Genomic DNA, 19,746 nt, shown 5'->3' with positions numbered 1-19,746 from the left:
TCCCTCTTCTCCCTGAGGACCTGGGTACCAAGGCCCGTAGAGGCCTGGTCCAGCCATCTCTCCTCTCGTGCCCTCCCTCCCCCTCCTCAACCATTGACAGAGGGCGGTCTGAAGACCTGGCTGGTGAAGAGCCAGCACCTCCTCCAGCCTCCTATCCAGCAGGAGCATCCCTTGGGTTCAAGCCCTGACACTTGAGGTCAGAGCTTCCCAGGCCTGGACTGCAGCTGGGTTCTAGATAAGCTCAGGTGGCTTATCTCTAGACAAGCTCAGGTGGCTTAACTCCTTGGAGGCTACCAGGCAGGGGCTGGGGCAGCCAGACCCTCCAAGCTGGGCACATTGCGGAGGGCAGTTCTGGCTGTTTACCCTGAGTGCCGTGCAGTCGTATCCTGTGTTCTGTGAGCTGTGTCGTGGGAAAGACCAGGAAGCGCTGACCCAGGTGAGAGCAGAACAGGTGCACTTGGGAAGTGACCGGGCCTGACGGCTGGCAGTCTGGCTCACCCACCGCCCTCACCGGGGTTCTCACTGTGCCAGGAATCCAGTCAAGAGAGAGGGCAGTGCCGTGGGCAGAGGGGTGACAGGGTCTGTGCCCCCAGTCCTACAGAATCTTGACAGATCAAACCTCAGGGTTTGACTGAGATTTCTGGATTGTGTCCATCTTACAGAGTTTTCAGAGTGACCAGGGACCTTACAGGTCATGGTAGTGGTTAATTGTGTAGGCTCTTATTTGGCCACAAACTAAAATGAAGCCCTGATACACCCACGACATGGATGAACCTTGAAATCACCATGCTAAATGAAAGAAGCCAGATGCCAAAGTGTCTGATTCCATTTCTATGAGATGTCCAGAGCAGGTAACTTCATAGAGACAGAAAAAGCAGATTAGTGGTTGCCCAGGAATGGGAGAAACGGGAGATTGGGGGGTATTACTAAATGGTAAGGGGTTTCTTTCAGAGGGATGAAAATGTTTTACAATTGATTGTGGTGATGGTTGTACAACTCTGAACACACTAAAACCCCCTGGATTGCACATTTGAAATAGGGGAGTTGAATGGTGAACTATTGCTTAATTTTAAGAAGCTCAATTACAAAAAAGGGTGGGGGCTGTAGGCTGCAGGGTGAGGCGAAAAAAGTGAAAGTGTTAGTCAATCAGTCGTGTCCGACTCTTTTGCAACCCCAGGTACTTTTGTAGCCCACCAGGCTCCTCTCTCCGTGGAATTCTCCAGGCAAGAATACTGGAGTGGGTAGCCATTCCCTTCTCCAAGGGATCTTCCCAACCCAGGGATCGAACCCAGATCTCCTGCACTGCAGGCAGATTCTCTACCATCCAAGCCACAAGGGAAGCCCCACTTTCATTTTCAGGCTGCAGGGTGAGGTGGCCTGGTTCAAATCCTGGCCCCACCACTTGGTACCTGGGGTGAGTCGCTATAACATCCTGCTGCCTGAATCTGCTCACCAGAAAAACGAAGATGCTAAAGTACCTGTTTCCTGAGGTTGCATGTGATAGGCTCAGAACGGCGCCTGACGCGGAGTAGAAGCTGCTCTTACTAGTTCACTGAAGCAGCACTTTATTGGAAGAGGTGGGAAATGGAAACCCCAAAAGGTTACATGACTTGCCCAGGGTCACTGTCATAGGCTGAATAACACTCCCCCCCACCCCCCGGCAAAATATATGTCCGAGTCCTAAACCTGGAGCCTCTGACCATGACATTGTTTGGAAAGAGGGTCTTTGTGGATGGGATTAAGTCAAGGATCTTGAGATGAAGAGGTCATTCTGGATGGCCCAGAGACAAGTGTCCTTATGAGAGACACACAGAGGACAAGACAGACGCAGGAGAGAAGGTCATGAAGACAGGGACAGAGGCTGGAGCAATGCAGGCACGAGCCAAAGGGATGCCCGAGGCCTCTAGAAACTGGAAAAGGCAAGGAACGGATTCTCCCCTGGATAGAGCCTTCAGAGGGAGCACGACCCTGCCCACACCTTGATTTCAGCCTCCAGAAATGTGGGGGAAAGTTTTTGGCCATTTGTTACCCCAGCCTCGGAAGACTGGTACAGTCACTCAACCCATGGGAGCGAAGAGTCAGACTGTTTTTTTTTTTTTAGTATGTATTTATTCGGCCGTACCAGTCTTAGTTGCGGCAAGTGGGATCTTCAATGTTCTTTGCAGTATATGGGCTCTTTAGTTGCGGCACGCGAACGCTTAGTTGTGACACGTGGGATCTAGTTTCCTGACCAGGGATCGAACCCGGGGCCCCCTGCATTGGAAGCATGGAGTCTTAGCCACTGGACCATGAGGGAATTCCCAGAGCCGGACTCTTAATTTCAATTATCACTTGAATCCCCTTCAGGTTGCATTTATGTGACTAGAAACCAGCTTCAACCTCAGATACCACGAGTTTTGGAGGCAGCTTTTATGACGACACTGAAGCCAGGTTGTCACTTGCTATCCAAATGTCACACATCCATCAGTATGGAGGAGGTGGGGACTGGCACATGTGAGCCTGGCTGTCTCCTTCGGGACACGTTGGCTCATTAGATGTACCAGCCCCCGCCTGAGAAAGCACTTAATTTGCCTTTTACAATGCACCCATTGCATGTTAATTAACTGGCAATTGAAAGTTATAGATGACATTAGAATTTATTAATCACATTGGAAATAAATCTCCCTGGAATTCAAGTAATTGCAAATCTCATGAAATTCTCTTTTTTATAATCCATAAACCAGGTCTGGAGGAGAGTTCCAGAAACCTCAGGGTAGCGGGGATTGCGGATGCAGGTTAGTCAGAGTGGGGAGGGGGCTTCGGGTCTGACCGAGGCCCCCCTCCCACCACCTCAGTCACTGCCTCCGGGATCTGGGAAGGAGTCTCTCTCCTTTGTGACTCACTTCGGTGATCAGAGCTGGACACTGGGGACACACGTGTGACCCTCCCCACGAGAAGACCGCAGCTGAGTGACATGGGGCGGGGCGGGGTGTGGGGCTGGGTTACCTGAGGGTGACGCTTTGGTCCAGGCAGGTGAGAGCTTGGGCTGGGGACCCCAGTGGCACCTGGACCACTTCTGGCTGGGGCTGAGCCAGAGTTGGGCGGTTCCCGGCCTGCAGGCAGGAGAATAGTTCTAAGCCCCTCCTGTGTCTCTGGGACACAAAAAGTGTGGGATGAGAAGGAAGTGCCCCCAGGCGCCCTTCCCACCCAGCCTGGAGGGGCCAGCTTCGCCCAGTGCATTCTGGGAAAGGAGATGCTCAGAGGTGACCCCTGAACCCCCGGCGGGGATCAGGCGAGTGTCTGATTAATTTCCAGCCTCACCCTGATTCCCTCCTGGTCCCAGAAAACAGGTCACCGTGTTCTCTTGAGTTCAAGTCCCAAGGGGGTGCCCCAGAAAACAGGGGTCCTATTGGAAGGCCCCAAAAACTCTAGTGTGGGCTCATTGAGGCTTCTGGCCCACTTCCGGGTTTCTGACCATGGCCATCCAAGCCCTCCTTCCAACTGCCCGTCCCAAGGCAGCACGTGTGTGCATGCTAAGTCGCTTCAGTCTATCTGACTCTTTGTGACCGTATAGACAGTAGCCTGCCAGGCTCCTCTGTCCATAGGATTCTCCAGGGAAGAATACTGAAGTGGGTTGCCATGGCCTCCTCCAGGGGATCTTCCCAACCCAGGGATCGAACCTGCGTCTCTTATGTCTCCTGCCTTGGCAGGCAAGTTCTTTACCATCCAAGCTACCAGGGAAGCCCCAAGGCAGCACATCAGCTATGAATTTCTGCCTGAGGCCATCATGTTCCCCCAGGCAGAGGCAAAAGTACCCTCTGGCCCCCAGCTTTGCCATCAGCTTCTCGTTGTCTGTGTCAGGAGAGACACTAAAAGTGTTTTACGATCAGTGTAGCAGAGGAGCCCATCCATCACCATAGGTTCTGTTCCTGGCGCTGGAGCCGGGTGCTAGATTCCAGGGAGGCTAGAGGAGAGGTCGGGATGGTGGGGGCATGCGGGGAGCTGTGGTCAGTCAGCACAGGGGCCTTTGGATGTTTTAACCACAGGTGCCGCTGACCCGGTGGGAGCCACTGAAGGTCAGCGCAGCCGGAGTCCTCTCCACGCTGTGGCCACATCCAGGCACTTGCCAAGAGTCACTGTCTGACCTGAAAGTCAAAGTGTTAGTCACTCAGTCCTGTCTGACTCTTTGTGACCCCATGAACTGTAGCCTGCCAGGTTCCTCTGTCCATGGGATTCTCCAGGCAAGAATACTGAGTGGGTTGCCATGCCCTCCTCCAGGGGATCTTCCCAGCCCAGGGATCGAACCCAGGTGTCAGATTCTTTACCAACTGAGCCACTGTCTGACCTAGGCGATCCCGAATTTCTGCTTTGGCTGGTGGCTGACTAAGGTAGGGCTGGCGGGGGTTCCTGGCTGTGAGTGGAGGAACTGCGTCCAGGCCTAGACTCCCAGCCCTGCACCTGCCCTGCCCAGGAGATGCTGGGGACCCCGGCCAGGGAGAGGGGGGCCCAGGTCAGGGCCCTGAGTCTGCGTCCTTTGATGTCTTGCTCCCCCAGGCTCAGCCAGGCAGAGGGGTGGGGAGAAGAGGGTCCCACGGACTAGGGCTGCTCAGGACCCTGGGGGAGCAGGCCTGGAAGGGAAGGTATTAGTGAAGAGCTGTCCGCCCGCCCCTGTTCTGATTTGATCTGGACACCAGGGCACAGGAGGCAGTGCCTGGAGAGAGGGTGGGTGTGCTCTGAGGGTGGCAGGCGGGTGGCGAGCTGAGCCAGGGGAGAGGCTGAGCCAATTCTCCCTCCTTATCCCCCTGGGTGGACCCTGCAGATGAGGGGTGGGGTGGGGGCTCAGGGATGCCTGGCCCCTGTATTGGGCTGACCCTTATGAACCCCCTCCCCAGGGGCTGCGCGGAGATGGGCAGAGGAAGGGGGCCTGCCCTGGAAGCCCCGTCCCAGATCCCCGGGGCACTCCAGGTGACGTGCCTCACTGTCTGAATTCATCGTGGGACCTGCAGGCTGTGCAGGTCAGGGCCTCCACACATCAGCACAGACATGGTCACGACGGGGCTCACGACGGGGCTCACGAGGGGCCGAGCCAGCTGTGGGACGCAGGTGTCAGAGGAGGCGATGCGTCTGAGGCTCTTGCCCGAAGCCAAGAGCTATGATCCCCTGGGTTGTGAGGCCCAGACACCCCGGCCCTGTGTCCTGTTCTCTCCCATGCCCTGCAGGCACCAAGCGCCTTGCGGGGCACCCACACCCACAGGCATTACAGAGACAAGACCAGGTGGTGCCTCCGTGCGGCTAGCAGCCAAGAGGATAGAGGCTTGGATGACAGTGACAAGTTGCAGAGCAGGAACAAGGAGCCACCACTGCTTCATGAGTAAAGGGGGTGCTGCCTGCGTGCACTTCAGAAAGGTCATGCCACCATCCAGGTGGAAGGGGGAGGCCAGAGTGACAGTGAGAAGCGGCCACAGCCACCCGTCCCCTCTGGGTTGGCGTCTCCCCCTCCAGTGTTTAGGGTCTTCCCAGACCGGGCCCCTGGTTCCTGCTTCAGCCCGACACTTCCAGCTGGAAACACACCGTCTTGCCGTGGGAAGGGGGCTGCCATCAGAGCGTGTGTGGTGGCGGTGGGCCCAGCAAGGCCCTGAGTTCTGGTGGGACACGGCCTGCAGGAAGCCCTGGGCGGCATTCAGCCAGTCCCCGGCCTCGGCTGAGGACTCAGGGGACGGTCCCAGGGCCCCCACCTGGACTTGGGCCCAGGCAAAAAAGTCCAAGACCCTAGGTCCGGGGCAGGAGCGTGGCGGGTATGGGTCCCTCTGCCCAGGGCCCAGCACCCTCCCCACCTCACTCTCTCCCACTAGCAGAGCTGGCCCAGGGCCCAGCCTAGACTGGAAGGTGGGGCGGCCTCTGAAGAGCACCCCTCGCTCTCTTAGCCCCCCTTATGGGGCTCCCAGGGGGCAGAGCCAGGCTGCCCTGCCTCAGGGCCTTGTGGTCCCCTTGACTCCCAGAGGCTCCCGTCAGATCCCCCCGGGGCTGGGCCTGGCCGAAGCTGACCTGGCCTCCCCGACGGCCAGCTACCATGTGACGCCAGACCACAGTGGGAGAGCAACTTTATTGTCAGAGGGTTACCGCCCCTCCGTGAAGACAGGCTTGCAAGAAGCCACATCCTGGCCCCCCACCCAGCCAGCCCTGCCTCCTGAGGGGCAGTCCAGACCTCGAGGGCAGGGAGAGGCTACCAGGGCCCAGAGGGAGGGGGCACAGCCTCCCAGTAGCACCAAGGGTGGTGGGGACAAGTCACTCCTGCCACAAGGGGAGACCATGGGGGCGGTGCCAGCACCTGGGAATGTCTGCGTTTGCTGCCGTGGCCGAGATGGCAAGAGAGGAGCACCAGGGCGGGTCCAGGGCACAGAGGACCTGACGCCCAAGAGGCCTTGAGGGCTGTGGTCTGAGCTGCTCTGGGGCACCAGGACCCGGGACGGGAGCCAGGCTGGGCCCGCAGGACCGAGCGCAGAGTGTCTCTCCCCAGCAGGGCCTGGGAATCAGGTGGCGACCCCTCCTTCTCCTTGGGACACAGGACTTGCCTTGTAACTCGAAGGGGCCACCCTAACCCTAACCCTGCTGGTTCTCAGCAAGTCTGGGAGAGGCTGGGGCTGGAGGGACGCCCCCAGTGGGGGCACCGTCCCATTCAATCCTCCTCCTCGCTGCTCAGTGATGGGAGGCCCTGGCAGGGTGAGTGGGGTCAGAGGGATTAGGATGCAGCAGGGGGCGATGCCAATTCAGTCTGAGGATCCTGGCACCCCAACGCTCCTCTCTCATGGTCTCCAAGTCCACTGACTGTCAGGGGTTTATTCAAAGTTTCCCTGGCCTTCAAGAGCAGCTAAAGGCCAACCTGCCCACCTCCCCACCTGTGAAGCAGACCCCCGAGCCCAGGGAGGGGTGTCTAGGAAGGAGGCCGGAGGGCCCCCAGGGTCTCTAGCTGGGCAGGGCCTGCCCTCCTTCCCGGCTGGAGCCTCCAGGGCTGCCCGGCCCAGCGCCTGCCCTGTCTAAGTGTCCCCGTGAAGAGGGGGAGCTGGCAGGTAGAGAGAACACAGGTTCAAATCCTGCCCCAGTCCTCCACGGTCCAGGGGCCTCGGGCAGGTGATTTATCCTCTCCCAGCCTCTGCCCCCGTGTAAAGTGGGGGGAACAAGCCTACGTCCTAAGGGTTAAATGAGACAATGTAGAGAAGTTCCTCGGATGGGGCCCAGACGACTCAGGGACCCAGTAAATGACGAGTATTATGACGATTCCTGCGCCCCGCCCAGCCACCAGACCCCGTCTCCAGCAGGGAGTGGGGGTGGGGAGGGCAGGGACCAGGGCAGGGCTCCGCCGGGGGCGCTGGGCCCCTCTGGCCCCCGCCTCTGGCATTGCCATATGTCCCCAAGGCCCCTGGGAGCCAGTATCCCTGACGGGCACCCAGGCCTGGAGCCCAGTCCCACTTGGGGCGTCCTCAGTGCCGACGGCAGCACAGGCCTCGGGGCGGGGTCTCTGGCGGAGCCGGGGCTCCTCTGGGAGAGCTGGCCTCTTACTTCCCGCCGCTGGTCCGGCCAGCACTCCTCTGCCCAGGGTCGGGCCCGAGCAGGGCGGCCAGGGAGCCATCGGGTGGGGGGCCTCCGCGCTTCATCTTGAGGTTGGCTCTCAGGGCGGCGTCCTGGCCAGATCCCCCCTCAGGGGTGGCCTGGGGATCTGGAAGGAAAGCAGGAGGGTGGGCTCACGCAGGGCCTCCGGAGCCCGCGAAGTCCCTTCACTTCCAGTCCCACCAGCCAGGGAAGCTCTGTGCCCAGTGAGGGTGGGACAAAGCGGCTGCCAGTGTCTAGTCCTCATGCATTCATTCCCTCACTCATTTATTCATCCATTCATCCACTCATCCATTCATCCATTCATTCATCCATTCATCCATTCATTCATTCATTCATCCATTCATTCATTCTCCCACTCATTCATCTACCTATTCACCGTTTACTCATTCATTCATTCTTCAAACAATGCTGACCAGGGCCAGGTTCCAGGCACTGCAGAGGTGCCAGGGAGAGATATAGACACCCCACCCCATAAGGGAACAGAAGGCTCAGCGGAGCACAAGGAGAAGACAGGAGGGCGGCTTCCCAGAGGAAGAGATCCTAGAGTAGGCCCTGAGGCCGGAGCTGGTGTTCAGGAGGCAGAGGGACCAGTCTGAGCAGAGGTGTGGAGGTGGGAGGGGCCCCGGGCACCTGGATGATGGCTGAGTCACCCGACTGATGGCTGAGTCACCGGACACCAGGCTGTGCTAGGGGAGGGACTTGGGAGCTCTATGTTGGTCTCGGGCAGCAGGGAGCCATGGAGGGTTCTTGAGCAGGGGTGGGACAAGGGCCATCAGGGCAGGGAGAGAGGGGAGCAGAGGCAGCACGGCGAGGGCAGCAGGGGAGGCGGGGCGGAGGAAGATGCTGGACTCAGCGTGGGTCACCACTCACCGTGGATCCCAATCATGTGCTCCAGGATGAGCACTCTCTCGGCCAAAATCTTCAGGGCCTCCCGCAGCTGCTGCACCCCCTCGCCCTGGGGTGGAGAAAGCCGTGGGGTCAGGGCCACTCTGCTCCAGCATCCTGTCCCAGCCCGCCACTTCCTCTGGTCACCATCGTCAACACAACGGCCACCACAGATAAGAGACACCCCGGCACCAGGGCTGGGGTTCGAACTCCAGTTCACAGACACGGAACTTGAAGCCCAGACGGGGTGACCAGAGTCCTGCGGCCCCACAGCCCGGAAGTGGACAAGCCGGAAATGGCCAAGCCCGGGGCTTCACACAGGCCTGTCTGCCTCCAGCCTGAGCTCGCCTGCTCCCGTGACCGCCAGCTGCCTCCCTGTGCGCCCTTCTTTCCAGAAAATATCCTGCTGTGGGAAGAGCACCTCATAGGGACCCATGGTCGGAAGACACTTTGCTGGTCTCCTTCCCGGTCCCACCCACCCGAGGGCAGAGCCGAGGCTTCCGGAAGGCCCGTGGGAGGGCACAAAGATGGCGCCTCTGTGTTCCTGGGACCCAGCCTACACATGGCGAAGGACCTCGTGTGTCAGGACACGTGAATAGGCTGATTAATGGAGGAGACAAGATGACAAGGTCACTTTGAAAAAAAAAAAAAAAAAAGTGATGGTAGAGAGGCAAAGCCCCGCCCCGGCGTCTGCAGCAAACAGGAACCTTTTTGGCTGGTGGAACATGACAGCTCTGTCATGACACTCAGATTAATTGAGCTTAAAGCTAAAGAAAACCGGAGAGCACGCTACTGAGTTACACAAGAGAGCTCTTCCCATCAAAGACCGTGAGAAGCTGGGCTCTGGGTAGTGTCTGGGATGGGGGTGTCCCCAGTGAGGAGCAGGGGCTCCAGGCCCCCTCTGTCAGGACCCAGTTAAGCCTCAGTCCCTGGGGCACAGGAGGCATGCTGATGAAACTGGGCAGGGGGAAGTCGTGGGTACCCTCCCAGTCTTCCATCACAAGTGACCCCAGCATTCACATCTTCCTCCCACTGCCTCTTGTGCCTACCATGGCTGCCATGGTTCCAGCCTCTTCCCCCTTCTCCAATCCCATAAGGACCTCTGGAAGGTCCCCTGATCCCAGCTTTACCCCCTCCAGCCCAGCCTGCCTCAAACAGCTGCCCACCTCCAATGCCCACTGCCCATCTCTCCAGACACCCCCACTCCTGGCTTAGGATCTCCCCAAGCTCACTCAGGGGTGCTGCATGCCTGCTGTGCTGGACGTCTGGCTGAGCCCTGTCACACCAGGTGACTCATTCTCAGCTTGCCCCACCAGCCTCGCTCCCTTCTCATCATCCTGGTCCCCAGCCTCCCCTCTGCTTCCCAGAAGGTATGGTCCCTACAGCCATGCTCGCGCTCCATCCACGCCCCCACCCTGCCCTGTCTTGCTCTGGCCGCTGTGTGCTCCCAGCCTTCCTCTTCCATCCATCCTCTCCCACATCCACCAGCCAGGTCTCCACCTGCCCATACACCCTTCAGCCCACCAGCACTGCAACCTTGGGCACATCCGTGTGCCAGGCACTATCATGGGAAGGCCCTGTCCCTGGAGAGAGACCCCACAGCCTGAGGCCTCCTTCAAACAGAGGGTCTCATCTGCAGGTCTGTGGCTCCTCCACCCTCTCCGGTGGGGTTGCCCCCACCCTCAGGCCCCGGGCCAGTCATCCCATCTGTGCTCCCCCACTGCAGCTGACTTCACACCGGGCTGCAGTCACCATTCACTCCACTGCCTCTCCCGCTGGGTGGGCCCCCACTCGCCCTGCGGCTGATGCCCCGCTCAGGAAGAAGTGTCGGTCCAGCTCCACTGGACTGGCCTGCAAGGACACAGCCAGGGGGCAGGGGGAGCACGGGCCCAGGGGCACAGTTACCTCAGCGGCGGCTTTCTCCTCCTCTTCCCCCTTCCCGCCAGGCTCCCCCTGGGAAGAAAGTCACGCAGTCAGTGATGGGTGCCCAGCTTCTCTACCAGGGACCTCTGCACAGGCCGGCATGGCCTTGACTTTAGGGGCTTAATTCTGTTTCTAGGGAGGGAGGAGTCAGGTTGGAATCCAGGTTCTGGCCCTTTCAGGGATCAAGTCCTCTGCCCTTCCCCTCTGTTTCCCTGACTCTAAAATTGGGGCCAGGGACTTCCCTGGTTGGTCCAGTGGTTGAGAATCCACCTTCCAGTGCGGGGGGACGTGGGTTCAGTTCCTGGTCAAGGAACTAAGATCTCACAGGCCGCACTGCAATTAGAGAACCTATGTACTGCAGCAAAGACCCAGCACAGCCAAAATAAATAAATGTAAAAAATTAAAATTTAAATAAATAAAACGGGGCCGGTAATATCAGCCTCACCATAACACCTAGGAGGCCACTTACTCTTGTGTGACTTTACCTCTCCGTGCCTCAGTTTTTCCATCTCCAAAATGGGGATAATAACAGTGCCTGCCTCACAGAGCTATTAGGAGGATTAAATAAATCACTCTCAATAACAAGCTTGGGGAAGGCCTGCCTTTGGAGGCTAACACTCCTGGGTTTAAATCTTGGCTCTACTTTGGTCTAGCTGTGTGACCTAGGGCAAGTTGGTTAACCTCTCTGGGCCTCAGCTGCCAGTTCTAGGAAAGAGGGAAAACAAAGCACCATCTCGCGGGGGCACTGTGAGGCTTAAACCCACTATGGATGAAGAGGGCCTCCACATAGAAGACGCTCAGCAAAGAACCCCCCTTCTCCCACAGCCTCGTGCCTCTGACATAAGACTTGGGTATGTGCCCACTTCCCTGGCCCTGGAGATAGGGACTGAGTCTTGTGAATTCTTATTTTTAAGATGGGAAATGAGTGGTCAGCTGTCTATATCTACTCCTGGGAAGTTCAGAGAAAGCAAGGGACTCTGCAGGTCACACAGCACGTTAACCCAGGGGCCTGGGCTCCCCAGAAGAACCTCAGGACTCTTATCTGAGCCCTTCAGTAGGCGGCTATTTCAGCCCATACTTCATATGCCCAGGGGGGGTCCCCACTTCCCAAAGTCCCCCATTCCCAACTTGGGCAACTGGCGCTGCACCCAGCTTGCCCGATTCTCTCCCTCTGCTCCATCCCGGCTGGGCTGGGTCTGGCATGCCCGAGGCCTGAGCTCAGCCAGGCTGCCTGGGGCAGACACCCACCGAGTTGGTACCCTGTGCCTGCACCAGAGCCCATCGCCCCGGGGGAGGCCCACACACACGGCCCCACACTTACAGACGGCCCCGTGGCGCCCCGCTCTCCAGCCAGGCCCTGCAGAAAATCAGACAAAGCAAGTTAAGCTGTGCCCTTCACAACCCCTTAGTCCTCTGCACGCCCTCTCCCTGCACTGGGCTCTGGAAATCTGAAAAGCAGGACAGGAAGAGGGTGGGCGGGAGAGGAAATGGGGGGTGCCACAGCGGGGGCCTGTCTGCTCCTGGAGCCCCGGCCACTGGCCAGTGGATGACCGTGGGCTTCCACCGAGTCCTCCATCTTCTCATCTGTGAAATGGGCCAATGCCAAGTATGGTCATCACTTGGAGAAGGCACATGTGTGCGTGCGTGCTCAGTCATGTCAGACTCTCTGCGACCTCATGGCCTGTAGCCCCCCAGGCTCCCCTGTCCATGGGATTCTCCAGACAAGAACACTAGAGGGGGTTGCCATCACCTCCTCCAGGGATCAAACTCAAGTCTCCTGTGTCTCCTGCATTGGCAGGCAGATTCTTCACAGTCTGAGCCACCAGGGAAGCCCAGGGAGAAAGGGACCAGATGGCCATGCACACATGCCCCCAGCACTCGGAAAGGGCCCTCTGCGAATGAGCGACAGCAGTGGTGATCTCAGGCTTCCCTGGTGGCTCAGACAGTAAAGAATCCACCTGCCAGTGCAGGAGACCTGGGTTCGATCCCTGGGTTGGGACGATCCCCTGGAGAAGGGAATGGCAACCCACTCCAGAATTCTTGCCTGGGAAATCCCAGGGACAGGGGAGCCTGGGGGAGCCGGGCAGACTACAGTCCACGGGGTCGCACAATCAGACACGACTGAGTCACTAACACTACTCCTACTAGTGGTGAAGGCGAGGGTCCCCACCTGGGCTCCCCGTCAGCACTGAGGCCTGGTCAGAAGGCTCCCTGGAGCCCCAGAGCTGCACATCGAACCGTCCTCTAGCACCCTGACCTGGCCGGCCAGGAGGCACCCCCACTCAACCTCTCCAAAGTGGAACTCCTGGTCTCCCCCCGGCCCAGCCGTCCGGCCCCCACCCTGCAGTCGCTCTTTCCCATGAAATGGCTCCACGATCCACAGCTGCTCCTGTAAGCACCTCGCAGTTAACCTTCCGCTTCCCGCCCTCACTGAATTTATTCCATCAGCCCGACCTGTCAGGTCCACTTTCTAGATATGTCTGTTTCCTCTGCGCTGCCCCAGCCTCCTCCTGGGTCTCCCTGCTCCACTCCCCTGCCCCCACCTTCCCCTCAAGCCACAGCCAGAGGGGCCCTGGAAAGACAAAAATGGGGTCCTGGACGCTCCTTCCCTGACACTCGATAAGCCCCCCTTTCACTGTGGCCCAGGTCCACACATCGGCTCTGCAGGTACCCATCTGCCCACTTCCCTCCCACCTCACCTCCCCCGACACGCGCCTTTGCTCAGGACCCGCCTGGTGTTTCCCGGCCCCAGGACCTTGGCACTTACGTTTCCCTTTTCCTGTTCTTGGCATCTTCGTGTGAATGCTCCTTTCTGGTTCCTCGGGGCTCAGTCGAAGCCTCACCTTCTCCTCTCTGTCACCCCACTCCGGCCACCCGCCTCCTGTTGCTGTAGGTCTCGCCCCAGTTACTCTCTATCACATCTGCCTCCCCCATCAGACTACCTGCTAGCAGAGGGCAGGGACCCCGAGAAAGCCGGAGCAGGGCCTGGAGTGACCCCAGCCCTGCCGGGCCCCCGCTCTGCTCCCCTGCTGGGTGACTCTGGCAAATGACAGAACCTCTCTGAGCCTCCGCGTCCCTGTCACCGCTGGGATAACACGATGGGGACCCTGAAAGGAGTTGGCACGAGCAGGTAGGTGGGGGGAAGGATTGGGCACACCATCATCTCTGACCTTGCCTGTCGTGTGGGCTTGTGCCTCTGGAAGGGGTTCTGCTGCCCCCAGCCCTTCTCACGGGAGCCTCTGTCAGCCTCACACCCGCTCCTGCCCTTTTGTCAGGGGTGAGCCGTCCAGCCTTGCAGTGGGGGACCCGCTTCTCAGTCACCCCCACCTCCCACCCACCCAGGCCCGAGTTCCAGGGAACCTGAAGCCCTCGGTCTGGATGAGCTGCAGGAAGCTCTGTGCAGACATCCCCAAAAGAAACCCTTCCTGCCTTGGTGTCCAAAGTCCCCCCTCCTCTGTGTGACGTCCCCCCAGGCCCCTGGGGCTCTACAGCACAAGGCACCCCCCCGGCACTTTATTTCTCTTTCACTCCCTGTAACAACCCACCGGGGAGGCCCCTTCTTAGCAGCCAAGGAGCAGGAGCCCAGAGAGGCTGTCTTTCTGCCCAAGGTCACACAGCTGAGGAGGCAAAGCAAGCTGGGGGTTGGGGCTGCACTGTCAGGCTTCAGAGTGCCCCCCCAACACAGGCAATTCCCATTGAAGATTGGCCACGGCTGTGATCCTGGCCCAGCCCCACACACCACCTGCATGACCTCGGGTTAGCTCATCTATGAAATGGGAATGATGCTAACTACTGTGGGGCCCAGGTAGGGTGGGTAGTAAAGGGTTATTGTTGCTAAGAAAACCAGGATCCCATGCCTGCCTTCCCCTGGGGCCCACCTGGACTCAGGTGGGGACCAGCCAGGTAGGCTGGTTTCTTCCTGAGCAACTGTGCTGCTAAGAAGCCCGGCTCCTGCCTTCCTAGGGAAACAGTGCCCTCACCCTCGCCAGAGATGGGTGAGACCTTACCTGGGATCCAGGCACACCCGGGGGTCCAGGGGGGCCGTGTGGTCCAGGGGGCCCTGCCGGCAGAGTCACAGATGGTCACCTGGAGCCGGAGACACCCCCTGCCCCCTCATCGGCTCTGGAGAGGGGCCCTCCCACCCTCCCACCCCGGGCCCTGCCCTGGGTCTGTCTCCTTGGGCAGTGCAGAAAGGGGAGGTGAATAAATGGTGAGGGAGGGGGCATGGGCTCTCCAGCCCCCTGCCCACCCCCAGAGTGGAGAGCCCACTGCAAGCCCCTCTCCCTGCCTGCAACCCCTACACCACAACCTGCTCCTGTTCCCACAGCCTCATCCACGGGGTTGGGGTGGGGGCGCCCTGCAGCCCCTCCCCAGCCGGTCAGTCCTCAGGCAAATCTCCCTCGAGCCTGCCCCATCTCGGGACCTCAGACCTCACCTCCCTGAGGCCATCCTTGCCTGGGTTACTACAACTGCTGCCTACCACCCAGAGTGGTGGTCACCCATCCATGCAGCAGTCCCCTCCCCACCAAGTGACTTTTCAGACAGGTCTCTCTCAGCCCAGCCTCCTCCACCTTCATCGGTCAAACACCCTCCTGGAAAGTCCCTCTGGATCCATGCCTTTGTGGTGGCTGTTCCTTCCTCCTGGAGTTCCCATCCCCTCCACATCCCAGCAAACTCCCACTAGTCTCAGGCTGAGCGTCACCTCCTCCAGGAAGCCTTCCAGGCACCTACCCCCACCTCTTCCCTAGGCAAATCTCTGACAGTGACCAGCCACTGCCTCTGGCCACTACTGGTTTGAATGCCAGCCTCCCCTCTGGCCCAGGGAGCCCCCAGAGGGTCAGGCCAGGACCGATGGGTGCAGTACAGAGCGTGGTGTTCGTGACTAAATGCCCTGAATATTTGGAAGAGTGAGGTCTCTGTGGCTAGCCTACCAGAGTGCCCCCTGGCATGCCTAGGGAGGACCTACAGGAAAGTGAGCCCTGGGTAGGGTGAGGCCTGGACGCGGTCTAGCTAAAAGGCAACATCCTCCCAGCGCCCTCCTTAATGCTGCCACCCTGGCCCAGCCGCGAGCCCAGCCCTGCTTTTTTGGACCCTACGGGATTCACTGAGGGTACTGCCCACCTTCTCCACTAGAACCCAAGCACCATGAGTACAGAAATCTTTTGTTTATCTAAGGATCCCAGGAACCCAGAACACTGCCCAGCTCGTAGGAGGCGCTCAGTGGGTTATTTCCTGACTGCGTGAGACACTGAACGACTGGAATGAGTGCCCAGCCTGGAGCCGAATCAAGAGGCGCCTCCACCCCTGCGGGCGCCCAGGGCCTCTGTTGCTCATTCATTCAGGGTTAGAACCTGTCAGAGGAGACAGCCACACACCTGGGCTCTGCCCCCCGCCACACCCGCCCCCCCCAACCCCAGTGAGGGTCCCATCCCCTCTCCCAGGACCCTGCTTTCTGCCTGAAGGCCCAGGGCCTCCTGTCTCTCCCAGGCACCGCCCCCACCAGCTCCCTCCGTCTCACCCACCATCCCCTATGCAGCCCTCCTGGACCTAGGCCTCTGGCTCCCAGAGCACCCCTGCTCTGGCTCACTTGAGGGCGGCCCGAGGCTGCTTCATGTGGGTGTCAGGCCACCCAGAAACACTGTGTCCAGTCCCAGGGGAGCTGCCACCCATGAGCAGCAGGCCCCCCACTCAAGCTACTGCTGGCTGGGGCAGACCCAGTGCCCTGCCATGAGCCTCCAACCAGCCCCCTCAAGACTGCTGGCCCAGGTGAAGCCCAGGAGTGGGTACCAGCGGAGACCAGCTGCTGCTGCTGCCCTCTGCACTCACCTGGGGGGCCAGGGGGACCCCGGGGCCCTGGGACGCCCGCCAACACTGTGTCCACGGCTGCGGAGGCCAGCTGCACGTCTCCACCTGCGGGAAGGGCAGAGTGGCCTGTGACCCATGGGGCAGGGCCAGCAGCGCTGGGGGGCTAGAGCTGAGTCCCCCAGAGCCAGGAAGAGCAGCCCCGACCCTGCTGGGCCTCACACAGCTACTGCTCCCTCAGCTCAGAGGAGCTCCCTCGTGTGTAGTCACTCAGTCTGTCCGACTCTTTGTGATCCGATAGACTGGGGCCCGCCAGGTTCCTCTGTCCATGAGATTCTCCAGGCAAGAGTATTGGAGTGGGTTGCCATTTCCTTCTCCAGGCAATCTTCCCAACCCAGGGATTGAACCTGAGTCTCCTGCATTGCAGGCAGATTCTTTACTGTCGAGCCATCAACACGGAGGCCAAATCAGAGGGCGGGGGGAAGCCCTGTGGGCTCTGTTTAAAGTACAAATCTCTTCCTGAAAATTCCATGTCCTGAGACTCCCGCCCCGCCTTGCTCACCTCCCCGCTGTCCAGGCCAGACTCTGTTCCAGGCTCCCCTCCACATGCCCGTCCTGACACACCTGACTAGCTCACTCTTGTGAGGGCCTCCTCCAGGAAGTCCTCCCTGACCACTTGTCTGAGCCGCAGGGCCCCGGGGCCAGGTGGGGTCTGCCTGGGTCCCTCCAGGGTGAGGCCCATGTGACCTCAGACCCAGAAGCAGACAGCCAGGCTTCAAAACATCTGGGCTGGGGGTGGCTGCCTCTGCCTTTCCCTGCCTACCCCCATCACAGAAGCCTGGGCAGCCCTTCCATAGGCCTCCTGGCCGGTGGGCCTGCTACCGCTGCTCAGTGCTGGCTAGTTCCTGGTTCCCAGGTGCCTCCACCGGGAACCCCCCGACACACACACACACACACACGCACACACACTCTTCCCAAACGTTCACATCTGCACCCTCCAGGCAGTCTGCCCTCTCTTGGGGACCCCAAGCCTGGGGAAAGAGGGTCCTGTCTGAGGGGGGCTCCGAGCACTCGAGGCAGGCAGCGGCAGATGCAGGGCATCACGCCCAGGCTGGGCCGGCTGAGCTTTCAGTGGCCGAGGGATGCCGGGCGGTTGAACCCTTAGACCCCCAAGATACTAAACAAGCATCACCCATTCTCCTCCACCAAGGGGCACCACCGAGCCCACCATGAGTGAGACGTTTTGATCGCCAGTGACTTCTTTGCTCTGGCCCCTGCACATGCGGAGGGCAGCACAGGCACCCCGATCCCCTTGGGAATGAGTCCTTCCCTCGTGGCTGGGGGCTGGGTACCCCAGAGCAACTCCGTTAGGATGTATTACCACTCGTGCTCTAGGGATGGGGAAACGGAGGCTCGGAGCGGGACCCTGTGATTCAGACGTAGGTCTAAGCGCGGCGATGCCCGGGGAGCGGGGCGGACAGGGTGGAGGGGGGCGGGGGACGCGGAGCGGGAGAGGGTTCGGGTTTCTCTGACGGCTGACCAAGAGGTCCCTGTGCCCCCACGGTGCCCGGGATATCACCCACTCAGAATGCCAAGTCAATCTCAACCCGCTTCTTAAAACCTTTCTCGTTTCCCAGGGCCCTTAACCAAAGCCACGCCCTCCATGGGCCGCAGGCCCCAGCCCCGCCCCATCTCTTGGGTGCCCTCCCTGGACCCGCCCTCCCCCCATGCTCGGGCGGCGGGTTCTATGTGTGCTCAAGGGCGCCCTCTTGTGCTAGACTGTGGCCCTTGCAGGCAGGAGACTCGCTTTGCTCACTGCTGTATCCCGGAGGTTAAAACACACAGTCCCACACATGGGAGGTGCTCCAACCATCAGCGCCTGTCCAGTGGCCTACAGTGAGGGGATTTGCGAAGAGCACGGGGTGACGGATGACCTTGGTGATGGTACTGTCACCAGAGGTGACCCCAAGGCCAGGCCAGAGAGCAGATGGACATCAGGGGGTCAGACCCCAGGGGCAGGAGCTGAGCAGAGGCAGGGACAGACCCCTGGGGCCAACCGTGGGGTTGGGGGGACCACCCCCCACCTAGGCTACCCCGTCCCCCCGCCTGGCAAAGCCGAGGCCCCACTCACGGACAGTCTGCTTCATGGGGTTCTATTGGGGGGTGGACCCTCCAAATTCTGGCCCGCCCTCCAACCCCAGCCCTCAAGCGTGACACTCACTGTCCTTGTCCGTCGGTGGCTGCAGGGAGTAGAGGACGCCTTGGGGGCCGTTTGGAGGGAGGCCCGGGCTGCCTGCTGGGCCAGGGGGGCCGGGGGGGCCAGGGCGCCCCATCTCTCCAGGAAGCCCACGGGGCCCTGGCGGCCCCAAGAGGCCTGTGGGGGGAAAAGAGGAGTCACAGGAGGGCCGGGCCTCCTGACTGACCTTACAGAGATGAGAAATAGACCCGGGAGGGCAAGGTGGTGGCCACTAGTCCCAGAGCCTCCCTGGAGGGCTGTCCTGGGATGTAATGAAATGACTTCCCGTCCGCAGCCAGTGCAGAGGGGACCCGGGGCAGCCAGGCGGGAGGTCAGGGAGGTCACGTGAGTGACGTCAGCGGGCGCTGTGGCCAGATGACCTCAGCCCTGGGGTAGGGGCAGCGAGGCTGGCTGCCAGCCTGGCCCAGCCCCGTACCTGCCCCAACGGGGTCCAGGAGCAGCCGCGTGACCTCTTGGCGTTGTTTACATGCGGAGCACAACCTCCAGCCCCCAGCAGCCCCACCCCCACAGCTGGAGCCTTCTCTTCTCATAGTCCCGGGTGAGACCAGGCCCCAGAGTGCTTGGAAGGAGGCTGCTCTGGGAGGTGGCAGTGGGAGGGAGGGAACCTGGAGCCCTGCTAGATGGCAGTCATCAGCCCAACCAAGAAAGAGGCTATCTGGGATGCCTCACCTGCTTGGACAGGGGAGAATCCCTAAGCCCCTTCCCCTACTGGGCGAAGTCATGTCAGGGTATGTGTGTGGGTGGATGTCCTTACCAGGAGGCCCCGCTGGGCCCTTTTCTCCTGCCTGACCCCGGTCACCTTTGGAGCCTGGGGGACCCGCAGGCCCTGGTGGTCCCGTCTGTCCAGGGGGCCCTGTGGATAGAATGAAATGAGGCCTGAGAACATTGTGGGCTGAGCTGCCTCCATTGGCTCCAGGCTAGACGACCTTGCTGTCTGGTCAGACCTGCCCCCTCACCTGCCATGGGCAAAGGGACCACATAATTCATCACAGTATACAAACCAGTTTTGCTCCTGTTCACTTCTATGATCTCAAGAGCTACTTGTGTTCCCATTTGACAGGTGGGGTAAACTGAGGCTCAGAAAGATGTGGCCCCTTGCTCAAGGTAGCAGCACCAGGCTGTAAATGAGTCAGAACCCTCTCTCCACATCCTGATGTCTCTTTGCTCAGGCTTGGGGACTGGGAGTCAGGCAAAGATCGTCCTAATAAGGCCTCCTTAGAGACCCCAGGAAGCCCTGAAGGGGTCGCCTGCCCCCTGGGGATCTCCAGGTCCTAAGGATGGGCAAGAGTAGA

At 60.0% G+C, this 19,746-nt stretch overlaps 1 protein-coding gene across 3 annotated transcripts in view; it reads right to left on the bottom strand.

The window, feature by feature from the left end:
- Positions 1-6,063: 6,063 nt before the first annotated feature.
- COL26A1 (collagen type XXVI alpha 1 chain) overlaps positions 6,064-19,746 on the bottom strand; it is a 164,571-nt gene continuing 150,888 nt past the window's right edge. For all 3 annotated transcript variants that reach the window (XM_086374316.1, XM_086374314.1, XM_086374315.1), the window contains 8 exons: positions 19,209-19,307; positions 18,419-18,571; positions 16,222-16,305; positions 14,403-14,455; positions 11,717-11,752; positions 10,378-10,425; positions 8,458-8,542; positions 6,064-7,693 (listed from right to left, as the gene is read on the bottom strand). In XM_086374316.1, the coding sequence (XP_086230442.1) occupies positions 7,533-7,693; positions 8,458-8,542; positions 10,378-10,425; positions 11,717-11,752; positions 14,403-14,455; positions 16,222-16,305; positions 18,419-18,571; positions 19,209-19,307 (719 nt within the window). In that variant the 3' untranslated portion in view covers positions 6,064-7,532. The remainder of the gene's footprint in view (positions 7,694-8,457; positions 8,543-10,377; positions 10,426-11,716; positions 11,753-14,402; positions 14,456-16,221; positions 16,306-18,418; positions 18,572-19,208; positions 19,308-19,746) is intronic.

The sequence above is a fragment of the Bos grunniens genome, chromosome 25 (genome assembly GCF_055505025.1).
Source record: "Bos grunniens cultivar Pamir isolate PY7600 chromosome 25, Bosgru_T2T1.0, whole genome shotgun sequence".
NCBI lineage: Eukaryota > Metazoa > Chordata > Mammalia > Artiodactyla > Bovidae > Bos > Bos grunniens.
This window is presented reverse-complemented; position numbering and strand designations above follow the sequence as displayed.